The sequence below is a fragment of the Trematomus bernacchii genome, unplaced genomic scaffold (assembly GCF_902827165.1).
Source record: "Trematomus bernacchii unplaced genomic scaffold, fTreBer1.1, whole genome shotgun sequence".
In the NCBI taxonomy this organism is placed as follows: Eukaryota; Metazoa; Chordata; class Actinopteri; order Perciformes; family Nototheniidae; genus Trematomus; species Trematomus bernacchii.
The window spans coordinates 16687718-16711153 of record NW_022987648.1 but is presented as its reverse complement, the minus strand read 5'-3'; the positions used below and the strand labels follow the sequence as shown (position 1 = coordinate 16711153).

General features: G+C 40.0%; 1 protein-coding gene across 1 annotated transcript; it reads right to left on the bottom strand.

Moving 5' to 3' along the window:
* Positions 1-91: 91 nt before the first annotated feature.
* On the bottom strand, positions 92-23210 carry vwc2l (von Willebrand factor C domain containing 2 like). Its single transcript, XM_034134205.1, has 4 exons — positions 23085-23210; positions 21765-22255; positions 10736-10865; positions 92-4281 (listed from the first exon to the last, which is right to left on the bottom strand). Exons 2-4 carry the CDS (start codon positions 22176-22178, stop codon positions 4130-4132), a joined length of 696 nt encoding a protein of 231 aa, XP_033990096.1. The 5' UTR covers positions 22179-22255; positions 23085-23210; the 3' UTR covers positions 92-4129.
* Positions 23211-23436: the final 226 nt, after the last annotated feature.

Below are 23436 nucleotides of genomic sequence, written 5' to 3'. Positions count from 1 at the left end.
GTGTGCTTTAAGAGGTCTCCTACTGGCCATCTCCCAAGATGCCATTTTCAATGGGATTAGTCTGGGATGCGCCTAATTGCTATTGATTGCGATGTGCTGCATAAAATTGCTTTCCTTTCCTTGTCCACGGCGGGAGGTGCTGGAAGGCAATTAGTAGTGCGGACGAGATAGAAGCCCAGTCGGACTTGTAATGAAATGGAAGCAGGAATGAACCTGTGAGTAATGCCCTCGAACGCACTGAGCATTTCACAAGCATTAAGCACTGGTATTTTATATTTTGTCCTTCTCACATAGCCCCAGGAAAATACTGCACCTTTTTATTTATCCTGCAATGTTTAGCGTCGGAAAAATGACCCGGAGTTTGGCTGTGTCGTGGGTAAACACATTGTTTCTTGTTTGTTGCATCTTGTGTTTGTGCAGAACATAATACGGTTCATTCAAGTGCCGAGCAAATCTGTTCTTTTGGCAGACTTATATTACACATTTTCCCTTAGTTGTTAATCTTGTGCTTTCATCTTGAATTGTGTCCAGAAGCATCAGCATGTTTACAAAAAAAGAAATCCACACTCACTTTTGCTGAATAACACTTCTTTTCATGTCTATTTAATAAAATAGTTTTTGCCTCAATGAATAATACACATTTTTCACATTTCTTACGTCTTTTTTTTTTTTTAACTCCACCTCAGAATTCAGAATACACATTATACGTTTTAAAGATATTTACATATGAACAACATGGGGACACCAAGGGTTCTTTAACTTTTAAAAATGTGGTTTTGTTTCTTGTACAGCGTGAACCTGCAAGCATGTGGTCATTTACAATCAAAGATGCTGTTAATTTTAAACATAAATCTTAATGTCCTTATAGAAATGATACTATCCCACCTTTGAATGAACAGACCCTTGGTGCCCCCAAATCTACAATTGATTGTATAATAACAGTGTTTCTCTCTTCGTTTCCACATAGTACTGTGTTGGTTTTCAGGCACACTTTATGTAACAGTTTTGTTGCTAAAAAAACAAACACAAAACGACCAGAAAAAAAAATCAATCATGGTTTCCAGCTACAGTTAGTCGGTGTCTCATGGAAAGAGCGGATGGTGTACCGATTACAAAACGCCCATGTACAAGCCTGCAGTGTGAACAATGAGACAATGGGGGGGGGGGGAGGTTGGAATAGACATTTACAGACGGACATAAAGACTCAAAGTTTCCTGGCAGAAAAACAAATGGCAGACTGCTGTCCTTGAAACTGCAGCTTCACATTTGCAATAAGAAATGTAATGTCCCTAGGTTTGCCCGGGCAGAGCCTCTCTGAAATGCCTTTTTTTGTATTGTGTCCTCAAATGCAGCCCATTTCAAACGACACACACAAGAATCTACTGTATGTTAATCCACACGGATCCTAAACGCTCTTCTTTAGTTGTAAATGAGAGCTTTAAAAAGTAATTTCCATGACAACTGTTTATGCTCAACCATTTTACAGTGCAGAGCGACATATGCACCAGTACAGTCTGCTGGGGTGAAAACATATTCATTACAGTTTTCTTCATCTATTCTGTCTGTTTTGAATATATGAATTGCTTTTTGATTGGATTTTTATGATTTTTTGCTTTCCACAAGCAGACTAAATCACAACTCTTGGAGGAACAATTGCATTATCTTTTTATTGATGCTTTGACCTTCACCCTCTACTCTCATACCTTCACACCTTGTTGACAGCTTGCAAATGAATGAGAAGAGCAGTAATGGAATCCCTAGTCAGAAGGAAATTAAATCACAACAATAAAACTCTGAAAAATTTGAAGCAAGTCGCCTCGATACTTCTATCGGCCATTTTTCCTTCTTCTACACTTACTTAAACCACAAACAGTGTATTTCCCAATCTATCTGTTAATTATGATCAGATTTTTCACCCGTTATTGAATAAATGTCCTAGCACTTGTACCCCCAATACTCCTGCTAATTCACCCCTTCTGGCAGTTACAGGAATTTCAAATAGTAAAACAATAACTCGTTTTGGGCATTACATAACTTTACACCGCAAACAAAGCAGTGCTTAAATCAGCCCGAGCTGTTCATACTGTATAAAGCCAAAGGCCATGCTAAGTAAATCTTATCTGGAATAGTAATAAGGCATCGGTGGTGGCAGCCATGCCTCTGAGCCCTGGAACACTCACTCTGCTCTTTGCTACCCAGTAAAGTTATTCCAATATATTTGTGGACACATGTGCAGGCTGAATAATAACTTGGCATCTAAAGTAATTAAGAATAATGACGCTCTTTTATTAATTTGAAAATGTCTGGATCACTGACGCTGTGATTGATAAACTGTAGATGTCAGTTTAGTTTTATGAGTCTGCGGACCTCAATCCAGATAGATGAGGCGTGTCTTTTCATATTAAGAGACACTAAATCACTGTAGCTTAAGGCCCCTAGCCTTGTTGTTGCACCTTATATTGAAATGCACCCACGCTTCTTTCCTTTCTTTCCTCCAACAACCATGTGCCGCAGACTTAGACTATGCTGCACACTGTGATATTCTTTTAAAATGAGTTTTAGTGCCTTTTAGGTAATGTACCTCTTTAGTCATTGGGCTGTATCCTATGTTCATTTCTGGCTCATTACAGAGTGCTGCGAGCTGCTATTAGGCAACCCATCCATCACCACCCTGGAATAGTGTCTAAAAGGTTAAAAGGAACGGATTTTCTGGAAATGCTTGATGAATGGCACGAGTTTACTGGAATTCACCTTTGAATTAATGACTATTGTTTATCATTTCCCTTTAATTGGGTGTTTTTCTTTCACCACTTAAGGACCACTCTGGTCTGGAAAATATCAAGGCAATACATTAGCTTGTCTGTTATGGTATAGCCACATCGGGAGAGCTATTCTAACACATGGGGAACGGGCTGGAACTGAAAATCTATTACAAATTGTACAGCAGCGGGATTCTGTTAGAGATTTGTATCTTACCAAACCTTATGTTCTTCACTGGGTGCAGATCAACGCACTGTGGCTTTGAGATTGCCGATGAATGGTGTGATTGTGTATGCTCTCATGGACAATGTGCATGTGAATGCTGCCTAAAAAGCATTTAGACAAATGCAGATGTCCTCTTTTTGTCTGCTGGTTCTGGAGTGGGCCCAGCATGCAGGCTGCGGCAGCGCCAAGCACCCAGCTGGATGATTTATCACAGAATACTCCTTGATTAAAGGAAATTAAAGCAGGCTGCTTTTCGCTCGCTAATTGCTTTGATAACAAGTTCAAGCAGTTAGTTAGCGGGAATATTTTTGAGAATATGGACCTCTGAGAGAAAACAATAACGACAATTAAGCCAGCAGAGGCTGCCCAGACTTGTTGTTGTGATGCAGAGTTTTACATCTGCTCATAGTTACTCTCTACCAACTTTCCTTTCTTTCCATCTTCCCCTGGCTGTGCTGCTTCTATACAGAGACATGATTCAAAACCATATGCACAAAAATCAGTGTTCTGGGGTTTTACAGCAGTTTATAAAATTGACAGTAGCATCATCTAAGTGTTAGAGGTGAGTTCCTGCCATAGTGATACAAAGTCTTATGAAGACACAAACATTAATGTGTGATGTGCATCTTGTAAACAAGCTCTTAGAGTGAAGTTGTGAAACACCTATGCAGTGCTTTTACCGGTGTTGATGCTTGTATGACAAAAACAGAAAAAGCGCTGTTAAGTGTGCTTACGGTTTGTTTTGCCTGCTGTTGGAATATTACAACACCTGCGTGATTGTGACAGACAAGTACAACAAGCAGATGGCATACATACAGAAATCCACATGAGCAATTCAACATTGCCAATGGTTAGGAAAAAGTTCAAAGAGCTTAGAAACTTTTTTGTGTTAGAGCAGCAAGTCAACATCTGAAAATATATATATAGGACGATTCAAACCGGAGGGTGGAAACAGCCTTGAGACAAGTTCCGTCTTCTTCTCGGTGTCAACAATTGTGTTTGTGTGAAGCTTGTGAGCGCATCTCTTCGATGCTATGCTGTCTCAGGTTGCTTAGGAATTGTGCTCCTGCCCTGTCAATCATACAAAATGGTGCAGTAGGCAGTGCCTTGCCTGAGCTTTTCCACCATCCCCGGTGGAGTCTCTCTATGACAACGTCTGGCCGTTGAGGCACTCCCTCCGCAGGCATTGAGCCGGCTTCCACCAGTCTCCGTTGTGGCAGCGGCAGATGGTGCAGTCGTCCACCTTCACTTCAATTCCGGCTGGGATGATCGTCGTTCCAGCAAAGCAATTTGGACCTGCCGCATGGGAAGGGAGGAAAGGAGGGGGGGGGGGAGAGAGAGAGAGAGACAGGAGTGAGAACGACAAGAAATGGATGTGGTTCTCCTGAGGGCTTCTCCTTTTCTGAGGTGTGGTGGAGTGATGCGGAGACCTGCGGGGAGTTAAAGGAGTCAGAGCAGACGTACAGATCTTTTCACGGGCATGCACCGATGGGCTTGTTTTTGCAACACTAAAGCGCTTTTGTTAGTCTCCCCTTCTCCCTCGACATGGAGCGCTTTGCATCCTAATGCGCTGCAAGAGGAGAAGCCTGCCAGGAGCTGGCTTGGCAGCACAGAGAGGCTGGAGTACAGGGAGTGAGAGACGGAGCCAAAGAGGGAGAGAGAGAGAGAGAGCGCTGCTTTGAGAGGCAGGATGGTGTTAATCACTTCAGTCTGTATGAAAAGGCCACAGAACTCCTTAGCAATTCCTTACATGATTTCTCCCCACACTCCTTCTGTGCTGACTTCTAAAACAATAAAGAACTCAGATACATTTTGACATCTAATTGATCCGTAACACACTGTAGGATTTGCTTGTGCGGATCCTTTCTGTTGATATCTTTCATTCTAAAAGGTGTTTGACTGTACCACTGGAACGCCTCATACCCATGTATCTGATCATTTCCGTAGATATTGAGACAGATTTTGCCTGGGTACATTTTAAGATCTGTACTCGAGGAAGCCATAAACACTGTAGCATTTGTGGAAATGCATTTATTATTGGTAAATACCACATTAAATTATTAAATCTAAGTTGTCTCACCCCTTTACTTTTTGAGACAGCACGGCAGAGGGAGAATGTGCTATGAATTTTTCCCGATTTTAATCATTTAGATGAAGCAATAAACAGCTCAATTGGTGTGACGGTGACTTTGGAATGCTCTCAGCATTCGGCACTGGAAAATCTGCTAGACCCAAGACTCCACGAGTAGTCATAAAAAACTCATGTCTCATAACTCTTGAAGACAAAGTAGCTTTCACGGCAAACTTTTATGGACATCTTTGTGTACTAGCTAATTTGATATAGTACAGGCAAATTCAATGGTGGCATTGTAAGTGTGTAACTGTATGGTTAGTTGATCTGAAGAGCCGAGTTACACAGGGTACATTTGGGGACACGGGCCAGATGTGTAAAAATCTGCACAATTACTCAACTTGAGCACACAACATAGGATCGTTTCATGGAGGACATTATGACATGTCGCAGTAGGGGAGGCCCATGTATAATTATCGAAATGAATAATGGTTGTATTCCATTCATCTGCTTTGATTTCAGGGTCCTGGTATTGTGTTCGCTCACTGTCACACCTTCACAGATAACTGAGCCATTGTCGATGTTATAGTAACTATGATTTTCAAACTATACACTGTATAATAGCCCTATTACTGTTTTCTGTGGTGATAATGAGGCAACTCAAAGCACACATTCAGGTAATGTAAAGACCATGGTCTTAGATAAATATTGAAAGTCACACGGACAAGTCAAATATATATATATATAAGCAGTGGCATGACTTTTAATGTACTAATTTCCTAAAACAGAGGGGAAATAATCCTTCAGATTCTTTAAAAATAAAAGTAGCAGTACCAAACTGTGAACATACTCCACTAAATGGCTGTTATGGTGTACTGTATGTTGCATGTTACTAGTTTCATTACTTAAAGGTAGGGTAGGTAAGAATGGAGAAACCAGCTCGAGTGCGCTAGAATTTGAAACTACGCAGCTGAAAAAAATGTGCCCCTTCCTTCAGATTTCCTTACGGAGCCCCTCCTCCAACACACACTGACCAATGAGGGCGCGAGATAAGTTTGTGCACAGATGGAAGGCTGACAGGCAGGTAGGCCATCCAGTTATTTTAGCCGGGCCGGCTAAAATAATTGGTCTTGCTTTTTACAGCGCCACGGCTTCCACAGATGACATTTTTGCAGTGGCGAACCGTGTCTATCACAACTGGACCTTCTGTAGACACACACACCCCCCACACACACACCCCCTCCCCCGGCGTTATAATGTCCGTCTTTTCACTGAATTGTCGTCTTGAAAAGGGTACTCGCAACAATTCCGCAACAACTTCATCTTCACCTGTTGCACTTGCCATTTCAACGTTAAAAACTATAAAACGGCATGAATTGCTTCGTCGGATTCATCCTCTGTCTCGAGCCAGTGAACTACCGGGCCTTCCCTGGAACCGAGGGAAACTCTGAAAGAATACGCCCATTGGCTACATATATATGATTGGTTGATCAAACTGTCAGTCCAAAGGTACGCTCTCATTCAGTGCAACGGCCAGGGCATTCTATCAAGGATATAGAATACCTTGGTTGAAGGATATTCTACCCAGAGACCCAGAACAAGATCTGATTGGTTGCTTTCTTTTCTAACACAAAACCACTGAAATGCGTAGTGCATGGTCCGAGAAGGACAAACAAATCAACGTAACACTGTTATATTACAGATCAACAACACAGATATGATTCTCATTTATTCATTTTATATACATTTTATTTATATAATTAAATCGATTTTTTGTTTGTTTTATCTGAGTGTTCCAGGGCATTCTCTGAATACCTTGAAGGCCCTGACGGTTCGCCACTGCATTTTTGTATGTATTTATTGTCAAAGCATTTAATGTATTCATTGCTATCGGGATGTTAAGAGCATTCCATGGAATATAACAAAAAGTGTTTCTGAAGTGAATGACCTACCCTACCTTTAAGTTGTTCAAGGTCAAGGTTCAAGGTTCTTTATTTGTCATACGAACATAGCTACAGAGTAGTTATGTCGATGAAAATCTTAGGTCACAGGCTTCTCCAACAGTGCAACACAATAATACAGATAAACAGAAAAATATAAGTAAATATTAAAAAGTAAATACAAAAATAGTTTAAAAAAAGTGAAATTGTGAAATAAGAGTGATATATTAAATAAATAGATAAATAATTACTAAGTAGCAGATGAATGTTATGGATGTTGTTTCAACAGTTCAGGTGTTTAACAGTCTTATTGCCTGTGGGATGAAACTGTCTCTGAATCCGGTGGTAACTCCCAATGTTTCACAAGCTTTTGGTTCAGATGTTTGTCGGCCTAGTTTTAATCTTCTGCAGTGTTTATGAGCGAAAACAAGCTTCAGGGGGGCAAAAACATCCATGTGACACCTGCAAAAGGAGGTGTTGGCTACCTAGTACCCCCAACCTTTGCCTTAGCACAGATGAGTCCCCTTCTCTATCCGGACCTGATAAAAGCTCTTTGATCTGAGCTTAGAGGAGACATTGTGAACGCTTGCCAGGTCTTAACTCTCATTGATCCGCCCCTGGACAGCTGGCACAGGTTACAGGACAAACTCAGTGGAGGTTGATGAGGGAAGAGGGTCACTGGTTCTGGCTGCCAAGTGTGATTGTTTATAGCCGGATAGACTTGGAGCCACAAGGACAGAGTTTCCGCTACCTGTCACTGTCCGAAGGACACACTGTCACCCGTCCGAGCCTGTGATCGATTCATGGCCAATAAAATGTGGTGAAGTCAGAAAATGTTTGTCCTGTGTCAAACTGTCCCTGCATATTATACTTTCCCTGACTGCAGCTTAAGGAGTGAATAAGCATTAAGGCTCATTACAGTCGATTTGGCTCAAATATAATCATAGCTATTGCCTAGAGGTGGGAAATGATTCTTTTCAAAACCACCTGCCAAAAACCTCTAATTCACACAAAAAATGCTGCGTGTCCATATAATATGTCAGTCTGAATGTGTTACCTCATTGCAGTCAGCTCTATGGCTCTGCTACTGCATGATACGTCTGTTAAAAATCCACAGTGACAGTTTCCAGAGAGATAAGCAGATCTATACATGGTTTAATCCTATCTTAGTGACAGAACGCTGGCCAATTCACTACTTCTCATTATAAATATCTTCATGAGAATTATATAATTACATGTATCCCCTGATAAATGTACAGTATAACTCCTGATAAATATTAGAGCTGAATCAGTCGGACTCAATGAACATGGTTCTGGGAGATAAGCCCTCCCCTGGCTGACTATTCCATTGTTCTGCTTTCTGCTTTCTGCTGCTGTTTTCAGGGTGAAGAGATGAGCTAAAAAGCCACATCCTATTAATGGAAAGTTTTAACAAAAGGGCGGCAGGCGACCAATGCAGAAGCATTGTTAGTCAAAAGACATCCGAATATCACGGCTGTAACCAGAACACATTTAGTTTAAATTGAATTATGGTAACTAATCTGGAAAAAAAGAAAGAACACATTTGTCCTCATTTCAACCCAAGTATTAAAACACATTTTACTTTCCAAATCAAAAACTAAATGATCAGTGTGGGTTTTTAACAACAATTCAATTTAACATTTCAGACCTAAGCAAACAGGCCACCCTTCGACGATTCTGATTGGTTTTGACATTTAAAGAAGCCAAAAATGTTCTTTAACTTTCTCAAAGTGAGTGGGTTGAGCTGAACAGTGCTAATGCAGAGTATAGATATTATTTCAGAACTTCCTATGCTGCAGTTTTTGTCTGCAGAAGCTACAGCCCCTTTAACCGCAACGCTGTCTAATGTAAGAAGTAACCAATCAGATCTCTGTATATTACGCTTCTTCAGCTCTGGAACTAGTGAGGCACATACCATTTTGTGATAATATCCCTAAATATATTATTTTGTGATTTCGACATGTGTCTCCAAAGGATTGTGTGAAGCTAAACACTTTCATACTTCACAAAAAAATAAGGAAAAAGATAACTGTCAACTAAAATAACATCATCTGCTTTTACTTATAGACTGTATACATATCTCTGGATTTTAGAGCTAATTGGTGAATGTTAACATGCTAAACCGAGAACTTGAACATAGCTACATATCCTAACATGATAGCCTTGTCGTGTTAGCAGGATCATGTTAGCATTTAGCTGAAACCCGTGCTGTGCTGTTAGCATTTTCAAATGAAAAAACACTTGTCACTGAAAATGAACACCTTTAACAAACATAATAAACTTGTAATAGGTGATTGTGTTGGTCTGGGGTTGGACACCAAAATCACTACACTCAAGTATGAACTGCTCCTAGTTTTGTCTAGGAGTCTTGTTGTTACCTTGTAAAGTAAAAAATGTTGGCTTTTTGAAAGAGTTGTGCTTATTTCACATATGTATTTGAAACCAACTGCTTGTAGCAGGTAAAGAAAAGACAACTCTCTTCCACTGATTGCATGTCTAACTGGAGCACACACGTGGATGTCTTCCTTTCACAGCCCCCTGTACCTTGGCAGGAAATGGGAGCTAAACAGCATTCTTCATTGTCCTCTCCCCAGAGCCCCTCAGCTTCCACAGAGATAACTGGCTGCCAGAGCCTGACCAGGCACCCTTTAGGGAGCCTGGAAACGGCAGGCCTACCCTGAAATGCCAAAGGTGTCACTGTGTCCTGTCAGCCTGGATTAGCTCTCTCCTAGCAGCTTCTGCAACCTTGTTAGTGTGGGTGTTTGTGTGTGCTCGTGTGTTAAAATAAAGGAAAGATGGCAAGGTGGATAAAGTGGAAATGAGAAAATAGTGTGAAAGAAAATCAGAGTGGTTGTGATGGAATAGCCATTTAGCTACCGCCTTAAACCAAATTCCTCCCATCACATTTATAGGTCAAGCGCTGCTTTAAAAAAATAAGGGGGAAAAAACATTTCAGTATATTTGTTTTGCCTATTTTCAGCAGGGTTACTCATACTTTTGCCTCAACATAATGAGAAAATGAAATACAATAACAAGGCACATAATCATGGGAGAACATGTATTTGTTTATCAGTTTCAGAAAACCCTTTTTTGGCTAGGTCTTTTAGCTCTTAAATGATCAAAAGCTCACATGAACTGTATAAAAGGACACAATAGGAATCCATGATTAAACATTGCAGCTTTGTGTTGTGTTGTGCATTTAGTATTACCCACAGGCACTATTTGTTGTTGAGCATTCCAGCCAGGATCACATTGCAGGCAAACAGTTACTGTACTTTAGTCATAAAGCTCCATCTATCCCTCAGGATTGGTGCTGGCAAAGGGAAATATCCTACTTCGCCTTGTAAATAGCCAATGAACCATTGGAATCCTATAATTCTAATTTAGGGATTGGCTGTGTGTGACAAGGGCGTCAGGGCACTGGGAGATAAAAGGCTCTCAGAGGACCCATTAGACCTTCCTACCGTGCCTTTAATCAATGGGCTAATGTTTACTCTGCTTAGTGTGTCATTTATAATTAAAACTAGTACTGCTCATTATTGTCCAACGGGCCCAAGGTAATCATTTTAATTCATAAAACATCAATTACATCCTGATCGTCTAAAGGCGCGACCATCAAATGGTGATACCACAGATAAACTTGCAAGTCATTGGTTTAATGAAAATGTAATGACTTCTGAGAAGTGTGTGTGGAATTCCAGAAGAGATGGGTATTTACCGTTTTTACAGATGGGGCAGCATTGCTCCGGCTCGTACACAGGGTTGACACACTCGGGGACGGCGCAGTCGGACACCACGCAGTGCACCTCATTATTTGGTTCGCAGCGGCACCATTCACAGGCCGACGGCTGTGGGCAGAAAGAGGTGAGGGGGGGATTTGGGTTAGATGAGTCAGAAGATCTTACCTTCGTCATGTGCATGCGCTACATGGTTACCAGGTCAGATGAACAGTCTGCTCCTCTGCTGTTATATCCCAATGAAGAGGATCTAATTATATGAACCTCATGAAGAAACAAGTTCATCAATTATTCACAACGCCCTTTTATTAGGCTTCTTGCATCTTACAAACAAGCGTGTAGCAGACTTTAAATGTTATCCCCAACTAATAAGGGAGTCTGTAAAGTAGTGTTCATGATATTTAGTATTTTGCTGCATTCTTCTGTGGAATGCCTCAGGAAACTGCATATCTTACCACCTCTGCAACATGTAAATCAGTGCTATGCAGCTCTCTGTGCGGCTCCCACTTACTTGACTCTATCTTTACAAAGTCTCTTGACCGGAAAATGAACTGTAATGCAATTACATGGAGTGGAAAAATACAAACTGTTTCCAACTCACGAAAGGTCAACTGCTCATCATCTAAAATGTCTGTTCTGCTCATCATAGTAAACAGACTTTTGATGGCATCTCTGCTCAGGATCTGCCAGTACTTTGTTCTGGGCTTAGAGGGTACAAATGTTTCATATCTAAGAACCATTTTGCAGTTTACATCCGATAAAATATTGTTGTTTTTTGGTAGACCAATGAGTGCAGGAACCAGAAAATAGTACAGATGATTCATACTAAACTGGGTGAGTTATTTGTTTGAAGTCCACACATTTATGTAATTTGCTGCAGTCAATATTCTAATGCTTGGCATTTCTTTGAATGACATTGAGATGACTACTATTATGCTTAGCTTTGGCGTGTTTAATATTCGTATAATCAGCATACCCTTTAAAGCCATAGATGTTTTTGGAGTCTATGCTTATTATCTCTCTGGGGGTTTACTTAGGAAAATGATACCATTGCCAAGTCTTGGTGCTAGTAAAACCAGTGAACGCTGCAGGAATTCAGTAGTACTAAACAAGAAATTGTCGAGCTTGTAAAGAGCAAACAAACAAGGTATAATGGTGGCATTAGTGAGCTTTACATGTAGGCAGATTGTGTGGGATGTAGCCAGGTTAACTGTTTTCCCCTGTTTTTCAGTATTTATGCTAAGTTGAGAGCCAATTTTCCTACCTTGGTTGGTTATTGGCTAATGGTTACCCAAGCCAAAAAATCGTTACGACATCATAAGGTGGCCAAAATCTGATCAGCTCATTTTCATTGTCAGGTTTTTATATAAATGGATCCGGACAAAAAGTGAGCGAATCTTTTTTACTGAAACTTTCAGAATGTCTTTACACAGAGGGGACACGTGTTTATGTATAAAAGTCATGAAAAAGTGGATTTTGCATAATAGGTCCTCTTTAAGTGGCACAACATGGGAAATAGCCAGTGTTTTTTTTGGGGGGGGGATTTCATGGCAGTCACACATTGAAAGTCGGCGGAGAGTAGGAAGGAAAAGCAATAAGAAAGGAAACAAATGCACAAATCCTTATTAGTGTGGCGTCTTAACCCAAAACTATTACTACTACTGTTTGTGGTGAATAAAATAACCAAGCATCAGAGCAGAGACTTTCACATTAATGTTTTTCCTCCTGTCATTCCATTTTCCCTCATTGAGTTAGAAAACATATGCATGTCTGAACTGTAATGTTGACTTCCTGAAATATCAGACAATGGTCAGATGGAATAAAATGTTAGGACAACTATCTCTCAGATATGATTATAAAAGGCAATACAAATACAAAAAAAAGCCTGTTCCAAGGCAATGAATAAGTGACAGAACAGTGACTGCATTTGTTTGGAAATGTCTGCAACTTATTAGTGTGCTCCTGGTATAAAATGTCTTGTTGTGTATCTTCGCTTTAAAATATTCACACTCTTAGTGATGTTAATGAAGATATATTTCATCTGCTCGTATATTGTGCCTGTTGCATATTTTAGAGCTGTTGCTCCCTGATGTAAAACACGCCTTTCCTTTCCTCGTGAAGCTGCACTGAAATAATAAAAGCTTCTAAGACATTTATAACTTCACTCTCCTCTCATTAGAAATTCCTCTCATATCTTACCAACACAAGTGCGTTCATGTAAATAAACCATTTCAAAAATATTTCCTTTCGAGTTAAACACCCCTCCAGTTATCTTCCCCTCTTTCAGTTCAAGCGCTCATACAGAAAAATACCAATTACATACACAGCAAGGTGTTGTCTCATACATATGGAAGGTTTTGCCAGCCTGACAGACTTTAAGTGTGGGGGCTGGAAGGTGAGATCTAGGGTCAGCTCTGCAGGATGTATGGGGCGGTGTCTGACACGTACAGTCTTGATTCAGGATGTCATGCTAAAGCTTTCTGATTCTCCAACAGGAATATTTGACTTTGTCTTGGCACCCGTCATTTAATATATAAGGCTCACTCATGAGCTTCCATCGTTGAGAGAAGATGATTCACCTTAACCCGGGGCAGCATATCAAATCCATTACACCTTGTTTTAAATTGACACTGCTAGCAGCAGAAACCCAGGTTCTGTCTGGAATATTTTAGGTGTAATAACAAATAAGTCTCATTAGGGAATTGAAGCAACAGCAGAAATAATGAGCTTTACACTGTGTTTTTATTACAGTCTTTAAATAGAGCTTCAAGACAGTTTAGTGAGTTTACATTCCCATGTTACGAGTTTGTACAATCCTGGTTAAGTGTTTTTGCATGCAAGCATCCTGTTTTTAAGAAAGCCAATATGCTAGTCATGAACACTATTCTCAGACTGACCTAAAGTCTGACCATAACATTAATAATATCCTTATTGTTCAGGCCCTCCTTTACAATTACAGACCTTTACTAATATAGACATGCTAGGCTAATGTAGACAAAAAGAGGGTGCTGTAGCAATCGTGCAATGGACCAAGCTGAAGACCCACTTAAGACTATAGGGTAGCTTCTTTTAAGCTTGCGATATGAGCTACTAGCAATTATGTTAAACATGGTTCTTGATAATAACAAGTAATGTTATAAATGGTTTGCAGCAACAGAGAAAGAGCTGAGGTAGTAAGCTAAGTGGCGAGTATTATTATAGAAAGATTGATTGATTTAATGGAAATGATTTCACAAGTATCACATATTTGCTCTTTTTATAAGTTGAAAGTAGGCCAGTAACTAACTGGACAAACAATATCTCAATCTACTTTCAAAACATAGAATATTATATCTGTTCTAAGTATTGGGAATGAGGTCTCATCTCTTTAGGTTATATCAACAGCCCCTCACAATTCCTGCGCACATTCCATGTTAAAAGAAAGAAGCCACCTTCTAGAAACCCTAGGGCGGAGGATAAACTGTTGCACTTTTGTCCTTTATTACTTCTGATAAGATGGAGAAACTAGAACCAGAATGCAGCAGTCATCGCAGCCAGAAACAGAAATGGGCTCATTCTCAAATGCTTAAGAGCTCAGACAGTATAGAAAGCTGGGTCTATATGGGGAAGGCAGACCCGCGCAGACATGAAGAAGCCTGGATATTACTGAAACAATATCTAAAAGGCTATGAATCAGATTAATGCTACTTTCTGTCTATTCACATGCCATTTCTTGAATATGATCAATTCCAGGATGCTAGTGCTAGTGAATGGGACTTTTAGGACAAAAGCAGCTACATAAGCAATCCACGCATGTAATAGTTCTTATATTTAAAAAAAGTAACAGCCTAACAAGATTACTCCCCCTAAAATAGCATTTACTTAGCAGGATGGTCAATTACATGTTAGTCTGAAGTATCTAATTATTGGTAAAAGCCCAGCACAATCACGTACTCCCTCTAGGAGTGGGACAATTAGTTAAGTGCATGGTAAGGATCCAGCTTACACCAGTTTCGATTAATTTTTGATCAGCTGCCAAAACATGGGGCAAGGAAATTACACTAAAACATAACAATGGAAACAATTAGACGTAGTTTCACTGGAGTCTGCATCTGGCACAGATACATTTTTCCTTTCAAGGCATATTACTATCTTTAGAGGATAGCGAGGGAGATGATTAGACATCATATAGTAGTCTTTAAAAATCTGCTAAACCTTTCATTTGTGTTTTTGTCTCGAATTGTGGCTGCTGGTAAGATTGTACGGATGAATTGGAATTAGACTCGACATGAGAGTTAACATATAATTCATGTGGTTTGAGGCGATGGAATCACTATTTTCTGAGCCAGAAACAACAAAACAGTGATTTGGATTAATTGTTTATGGCTCACATACATTTTTTATGTTGTCAGACTGATGAGAAATGGGCAGCTGGCTCTCTCGACTTGCATGCAATGTCGAGTGTCTTGATCTCAAGGTGCCACTTCCTCCATTTTGTATCACAGTGTTTGTTTTTGTAGTTGGTTAAACACATTTCTTATTTCTTCGTTTTGATGTGGTCTATACTTTATACTGAATTATTTATCCAGAATAACCTATATACACAATAGTTTAACCTGTTAAGTTTAGGGGCAAAAGTACACAATGTACCACTTAATTTACTATACTGCAATTTTCTACATTCTCAGACATCTTGAAAACATTTATTCTAAAGATACTCTTTAGTGAAAATCTTATATTGCGTTAATTACTCTAGTTTATTATTGTCTTAATACCAAAAAGGTCAAATATAAAGCATATTGTGAATGAATTACAATATTTCTGATTCATTTCTGGGACGTATACTGTGAGGAATCCAAAATGTAACTTAAATAGAAATACATAACAACAATAACACATTGAATTGTATCTATCATTGGAATATATTCATACTGCTTTTGCAACATCTGAATGCACAGGTATAGCTAATATTCACAACTGTATACCATTGGGTAGTTTTATCTACAAGGCATATTTTTCATTGAAGAGTATAACTAACAACTTAAATACTCAAGTAAAGTACAAGTAAAGGTTGTACTGTACGGTATTCGAGTAAATTATAAAAACAGATTGAAGTACTTTGGTTGCATAATTGCATTTTCCATTGCATGTAAGGTAATTGTTGTTCTGCTTGTCAGTAGAGAACAGTTTCAATAATAATGAAAAAAGCAATAGTCAGTAGAGTTAACATTTTTCTCTATAAATATATTGTTTTGAACAAATATGTAAAACAAGAGCTCCTCAATTATACATTCCTTCAATGTATTCAGCTGCGCACGGTGCTTTCAGTGCGTCCTTTTGTGTGAGGTCTAGCGTGAAGAGGATCAGTCATGCCTAAGCCCAGCCTCACAAAAGAAAACACCAACATCTTAGACGTGCTGCCAGATGTTTCGGTGAAGAAAAGTCTCCTGTTGTCCTTGTCTTATTCGCTGGGTTTTAGAGTGAAACGGCTGAAATGGTTTTTATTCCCACTCAGAGACAAATGTAGACAGGGCCAGGTAGCAATGAGTAGTTCAATAACCTTCAATGGGGATTCTGCTAGGGTAAAATACCCAAAGACTAAACAACTGGGTCACATACATCCCCCCCATTTATTCAAGGGATGGGAGTGGGTTGTCACACTGCATGCTGCTGTTGTCAAGTCAAAACAATATTCCACCAGCAGTCAGAAAAAACAGACACAGAGGAAGACTTGTTTATTGCTGGCAGTTTTGAAAAACTCCCTTGATACCTAGGGAATAGTTACTGCTAAAACAAACAAAAAAACGAAATATTAGGTGGCGTAGTTTTTATTTTTTCCTTAATAAGTTCTTCTAATTGGGTCCTTTGCTACCTCTGGCAAATTGGATAGGAAAACCAATTTGAGCAATCATTTATACAGCTTGTATGGCTGTTTTGTCTCATACTGTAGGTGTCTGCTGAAAAGCAGAGTCACACATTTCTGCGTTTGTGTGTGTGTTCATGCTTTTCAAATGCCTTGTTTTGATTGTTTGTGCACATTTCTATGATCACGCATTGAGTTTAGCAAAGGCTTGTTGTATTGACAGAAGTCACGAGAAACAGACAAGTCGCAAAGACAAAGGCATTTTCACTTGCATCTATTGTCAGTGCAGAATGGTAAAATGTTGTGTTGATGTGAAAATGATAATGCCTCGATATTCAAGCCCCACTCAGTAGTAGGCTTTAACTACAGTAGATTAGTAGCTGCCTCGTGGGGATCTTATGTCTTAGGACATATATTAAGATTGCATTTTTTTATCAGTTATATTTATTTCAAATGAATGAATTAACATTACTTGCCTCTAAATGAGGAATTATTCAAGATAGTCTGAAATGTTCTGTGTGTGCCTCTGACACAGCAAATGTTGGAGCCCTCCCCCCTTTTCCCACACTGCATCCCTTCTCTAGGGGGATCGCAGGAAGCACGGAAAGGATTGTTCACATTTGAGTTCACATCCCAGCCCTAGCCTGACGATCTGGGATCTGAACTCACCCTATAGCTCCTGGTTCTTGATTGAAGCTGCGCTGGAGCCATGCTGGACAGACTGGACCCTTCCTCATCTGATGGGGAACCCTGGAGGTGAAATACCTACTAAGGTTGAGTGGCACGACTCTCTCACAGGGCAAAAAAACAAAAGAGTAGAACATACACCCACTGGTGGTAAATCTATAAATATCTACATTATATCAACCATTTGATACAATGTACCAGTAAATACTTTGATAGTGGAGTACTGTATTTTAGGCTTATTATCAGGTTGCTGAGGTATGAGTTATACCAGCATTAGATTCAACAAATGACAGGCTGACATTGCACCACAGTCAGCTGATTTATGTTGAATGAATGCCCAAAACCACTTGCATGAGAATGACTGCATATTCGACTTACATTGGACTTAAAGACTGAGCTCTAGCATGATGACATTTTCAGCAAAATGTGTAAAAAATGTGGTTGATGCCACACTATGTATACCTAGTCATTCTTCATTCATTCTCCGAGCAACCCAGAGGCTTCAAACTGACCACATGTCTCTCTGTTATCAATCTCACATTGCTGTGTCTTTGCGTTTCATCTCCATCATCTGCAACTGAATATAAATGCAAACGTCTGCACAATGTAGCACGAGCACTGCCAAGGAAATGCCAATGAGGGCCACACCAAAGGTCAACCTGTCTGCATCTCTAAACTGGGCTCTGAACACCAGATACTGACAGCCTTTGATTTACTTGAACACTGTATGGTCCCGAAGCTTTCATGTATTCACTGAAGAGACCCAGCCCCTCGCTCAGGATGTAGACCAAGACACCGGAGCTACTTGTGCAGTCTAAGATACGGGAGGCGGACACATCCCCCCCCCCCCCCCTCCTTATTTCTGTCATGGCACTTTCCCTGAGATGATCAATAAGAACAAATTCATGCTTTTCTCTCCATCAAGTGTGAAGAGATGCCCTTCCCTCTCTGGGCTCTCCAGTCAAGGTTAGCATGAGGGTGAGCTGCACTATTGATGGACTTGATCTCACATCAAACTGCGAGGCTTATGCACTCACAACTGCCCTCACAGAAATCTGTGGGCTTGCATCTCAATGCAGGACTTTGCTTGTATCTGTGTGATGTGCAAACCAATCAGTACAGATTAGGAACATGATCCAGCTCACCCCTTACTAACATCAACACTATGTCACTGTCATTGTGTTGTGCCAGTGCATAATGTATGTACACAAGTAGCAATAACATTAAATAGAGCACCCCATTTACTAAGGCCGAGTACCACAGTATCCCATGCAGGTTTGAATCTGACCAATGGTCCTTTGCTCCATATTGGCCCCCTTTCCCTGTTTCATGTCGATTTACAATCTAATCGAGGCAATAAAGCCGTCAAAACATATTATTGAATTAAATACAAACATTTAATTTGAAAAAACAGGGAAATTCCCCATCAGATTTTTCCATCTTCCAATTGCTTGTTTGTCCAATAAACAATTTTGGAGCCCAAAGGTATTTTATTCAGTGTCAATCAGAAGTTGCATATCTGACTTGTTGCTGCATTTTTATGTTGACTGTCAATTAATTGTGTCAGCATTAGCATAATGGCCCCTACGGCATAAAACACTATGCTTTATACTGAATTACCAGAATACTGACTAGCCACTCATTCATCGGAATTAAAAAGGTTGTATAAATAAAAGTTTTAAATTAAAAACTGATGGACAATTCCTTACCACAGTTGTTTCCTTCCAGTTTTGCCTTTAGCATTTCCACAGACATAATTATTAATAAACATGCTTGTCTACATTGTATGTGGCTAACCTCACTGTGTAAGCCCCCCTGCCTGCTTCAACTTGTTCCAGTGACATGACATGCTAATAGTCACAGGTGCAACATGTTCTAACATCTCCCAGCAGAGGTTTCTTTGCTTTGCCTTGGAGTCATTATGTAAACTAACTGAAACAAACAAAGACCTGCCACAGATAACAAAACAGTCTGATGAAGCCTGGCATGGCAATACATTGCTGAAAGGTTTCAATAATAACCCTTTGTGTAAATATTTACTTGCTGCAAATGATGTTGAAATGCAGCTATTCCGAACAAGTGATTTCAGTTTGCTAACAGGTGGTATCGGCATTTGTCTTCAGCACAGACAGCCCAGCTTCATACTCCTCTGATAATAACAGCAGTCAGCTTTTCAACCATGATTGTTATCTTCAGCGTATTTAAATGATATGAATAATGGGTAAATAAATGTTTGTATTGTTCAAAAAAGCTTTGCTTGAGGTGGCAGACCTACAGAAAGTGATCACAGATGCACAGCCTGTCCTTTCAACGCTACAAAATAGCATCCTTCAGCTAATTTTAGTTTTACGGCTTGCAACTCAAATGTGTTGGTTAATTGATCACCTGATTATAGCAAAAAACTCTGCTAAATAAACTGCATACTTCTTGTGCAAGAACGTAAAGCACAGACAGACACAGAAAGCAGCTAGCTAGTAAACGTAGTTGAACATTTAGCAGTTAAAGAGCCAGATATTCTCAAGAGATGGTGGAGACCAAAACCAGAGCTAAAATAAAGTGAATAATGGACTTATATTCTTCAGCTGGCTTAATGAGCAACTGTTTGCTAACACATTTAAAAGATAAACTTTAAAATGTAATAATAGTTAAATGTTGAATTTACAGCTTGTTCTGCTGCCTCCAAGTTCACTTGTAGTTGTATAATTATTTGGCTAATAATGTAGGTTATTCAGTAGTCCTTTTCTTTCAAAGCTAATTTTATAGCATTTTAGTGCTAACAGCTGTGATGCTTTCAGTTGTGTGGTTACAAACACCGCTGAATTCCCAGCAAATCTTCCTCTGACAATGCTCGTTAATGTTGAAGATGCTTTTGCAAGCTTATTTTCAAGTATCCATCCATTTAGTTCTGGAGTGCTTATTATTTTTGAATTGTATGCACAAAATAGACTGAAAAGTGCTCTTCTTCACTGAAATATAGACATAAATCATGTGTGCACTGGACTGGATAATCCATTAGTCGCAGAGCTGTTGTTGGTTTGTGTCTCCCATTTTCTTGTAATGGAAAAAAGTGTTGGCTCTTTTTGTGGATAAATCTTAGGTAACAAATAGGCGAAAGTTTAGAAAGATCCAATCCATTTGGCCATGTACTCATGCTACCCTTACACACACATGTTGGGTTAACTAGATTTAGCTTTTCTTTCTCTAACATTAGGTCATAATATGTAATTTTTGGAACCAGAAAGGGATAAATGCAGGTGATAAAGTGTCTTCAAGCTTACTTTAGACCTGAATACTCTTGATCAAATCAGTACATCCAAAATGTTATAAAGTTATCCATTGGAATTGTAAAGCATTTGGCTGACCAACTATATTTGACACATACCAACCAGTTACTAATATATTTTCACGGACATGCGCATATGCCTTGATTAACTATAGCTATACCATTGTTTAGGCTGCATTATGTCATATTATATTTCCATCACTTACAGCGCCAATCCACTTGTGAGGAATATGAATGAGGATGTTTCCTCATGGGCAACAGTTTAAACACAGACTTAAGTTGTCATGCTAATGTTGCTATTTCTAATCAGGTAGCACTGTCAAGCTCTAAAACAACTGCTGAGACACTGGTCTGGTGGGTAGAAGCAGTCACAGGAGACATGGAGGAACTGAATCTGCCTGCAATGACTCAGTATATCAAAGCATTCAAATACTCTAGAGCATCTGTCGGTTTAGTAATGCCGGGTGCATTTTCACTAAATGGCACAGAGGAATGGATGACATCACTCTGAAAGGCAGCCATCTTTGTGCCCTTATTGGCCAATAAACACATTTTCATGATACTTTTACAGTCTGCCAAGCGGTGATATATTCTCACACAAATAGGAGGCCTCACTAACCCAGACCCTTATAACCTCCCACACAGGTCAATGTTGAGCTGTTCCTAGTAAATGTTAAATATCATCAGACCTATACCATTGTGGGGGTGCACTGCACGTAATATTCATCCTCTACAGTGGCATCAACCAACATAACATCATCATGACATTAGATTTATTTTTGTGTTTCAATTGATTGGTATCTGTCATTTTACATGAACATGCAAGTCTATGTAAATGTCTGTATATGACATTTACAGACTGCCATGTAAGATGTGTGCTTCAGTGGCATACAGACGTTGAACAAGGCAGCCTGAAACAAACTAGCATCAGTTGGGCACTATCCCTTATAGAAGTTTAGATGTGACCTCATAGCATATCAACTGCTGTGAATATTCTGGAAGACATATATCAAATGGAAGGTCAATAATTAGATTGCGAATTGTATTTTTTATTTATTTTTTACACATGAATGTTACCTCTTATATGAGAGAGAAGCATAGTATAATTGAAAAGTTTGATGACAACCAACCAGCTAGAAATGTGCCATCACGTTGCAAATTAAAAGATCTCTGTTGAATTCTAGAAATCAGATCTTACCTTGAATTCTTGCAGTATTTTATACGTTTTCCCCCGGTACTCGCAAAAGTTTTTAACCTCCTTGCATTCGGGGCAGCATCCATTGTGCTCCACTTTTGTGCACTTTGGGTGCAGTTTTGGGCACTCGGGCTGGTCGCACACAGGCCCGTCCTCCGTGCACTGGCACGGACAGTTCGAGTGTCCCGGGTAAAAGCGCTCCCCGAGTTTGTAGACAAAACCACTGTCATCCACGCACCCTTTCCCCCGGTAGTCATCGAATACAATGTTTTCACTGGCGGTCCGCTCCGCCTCGTCTGCGGTGTAATCCTCGGGGTTTCCCACCGAGGCCGGGGACACGGCGCTCAGGGCCAGCAGGAACAGGAAGGCGGCCAAGAGGAGAGGGCCCATCCTTCGCCGCGGCATTGATGTCCACATTCAACAAGATTGTGTGGATGTCATCGCTACGCTCCCGGTATCCTCATTACTCTCGTCAGCATCATCATCACTTGAGGCTGCAGTGGGGAAAAATAAGAGATGATAGCCTATGATGGACGATGACTCCACTGCTGTTGTTTTGGCACATCCTCATTAGCACCTCTCATCCTAAATAGCCTACTTTTCACTTGTGCACGCCTGTGCATTTGTACGCTAACAGCCTTATAGAGATCATCATACAAGTTATTATTGTATCTCCTGACCCCCCCCCCCATGCAGGTCACTCAACAGGCTAATGTCATTATTCCCGAAGGAAAACAAATCTTTGTTGACAAACGAAGCGTGTAGTGCTCTATATGTGCGCTCGTGACGTGATGTGGGGGGTGTGCAGATTCAAATTCTCTTCATGCAAAATTGCAGCAGTGGGGACGTTTAACTTCAGAGAAAAATGTTTAAATCATTCACTATCTGAAGTGGGTGGAGTGGGTCCTCGCAGTATTCTTCTCCATATATAATACAACACAACCTACCTTTGTTTAATTCAAACTCTATGAGAGCGATTAGAGACAACAGGTAGCTGGTTTATTTTTTCTTTGAAGCCAACGATTATAGACATTAGTCTAAAGACACTGCTCAGACTCTGAACTAACCTGCTCTTAAATTTAGCAATGTAACATGCTAATGTCCTGAATCATAAATGCGCAATGATTTAACCCCAAATGCATCACTCACTGTGAAAGGGAAAACCACAGCATCAATCAACACAGTAAAGCAAGAATGAGAGCAGAAAATACATATTTTCCCTCGGCTTGAAATCATTTTGTTTCTAATTGCTGCATGTTTTGACAGATCAATCGAAATGCCAGTGACAACAGGGATGTGTAGTGCAGGATAGGGCAAACTCACCGCGTTAAAATAGCTTGATATCCACTTAGTGTGAAGCCAGAGCGCCCAACACAGAGAGGGCTACAGCAGATTAAAGACAGTCCCCTATAGCCTATTGGAAACTTCACTTTATCCACAGGGTAAATTCAACAGACTCCAAATACTATAATCCTCCCTTCTGGTCGTGATGATGGATTTAAAAGCAATTAAACACCAGCCTTTTGGAGATATGATTCTCCTTTTCCAGTGAAAAGAAAGCGATATCCACGTAAAAGTAGGTCTGCTTCATGATAATCCTCTCCGGACTCACCTTTTGGAGACAAACAGTTCACGTCCAGAGGCATGCGGCACAGACAGAGAGACAGAGACAGAG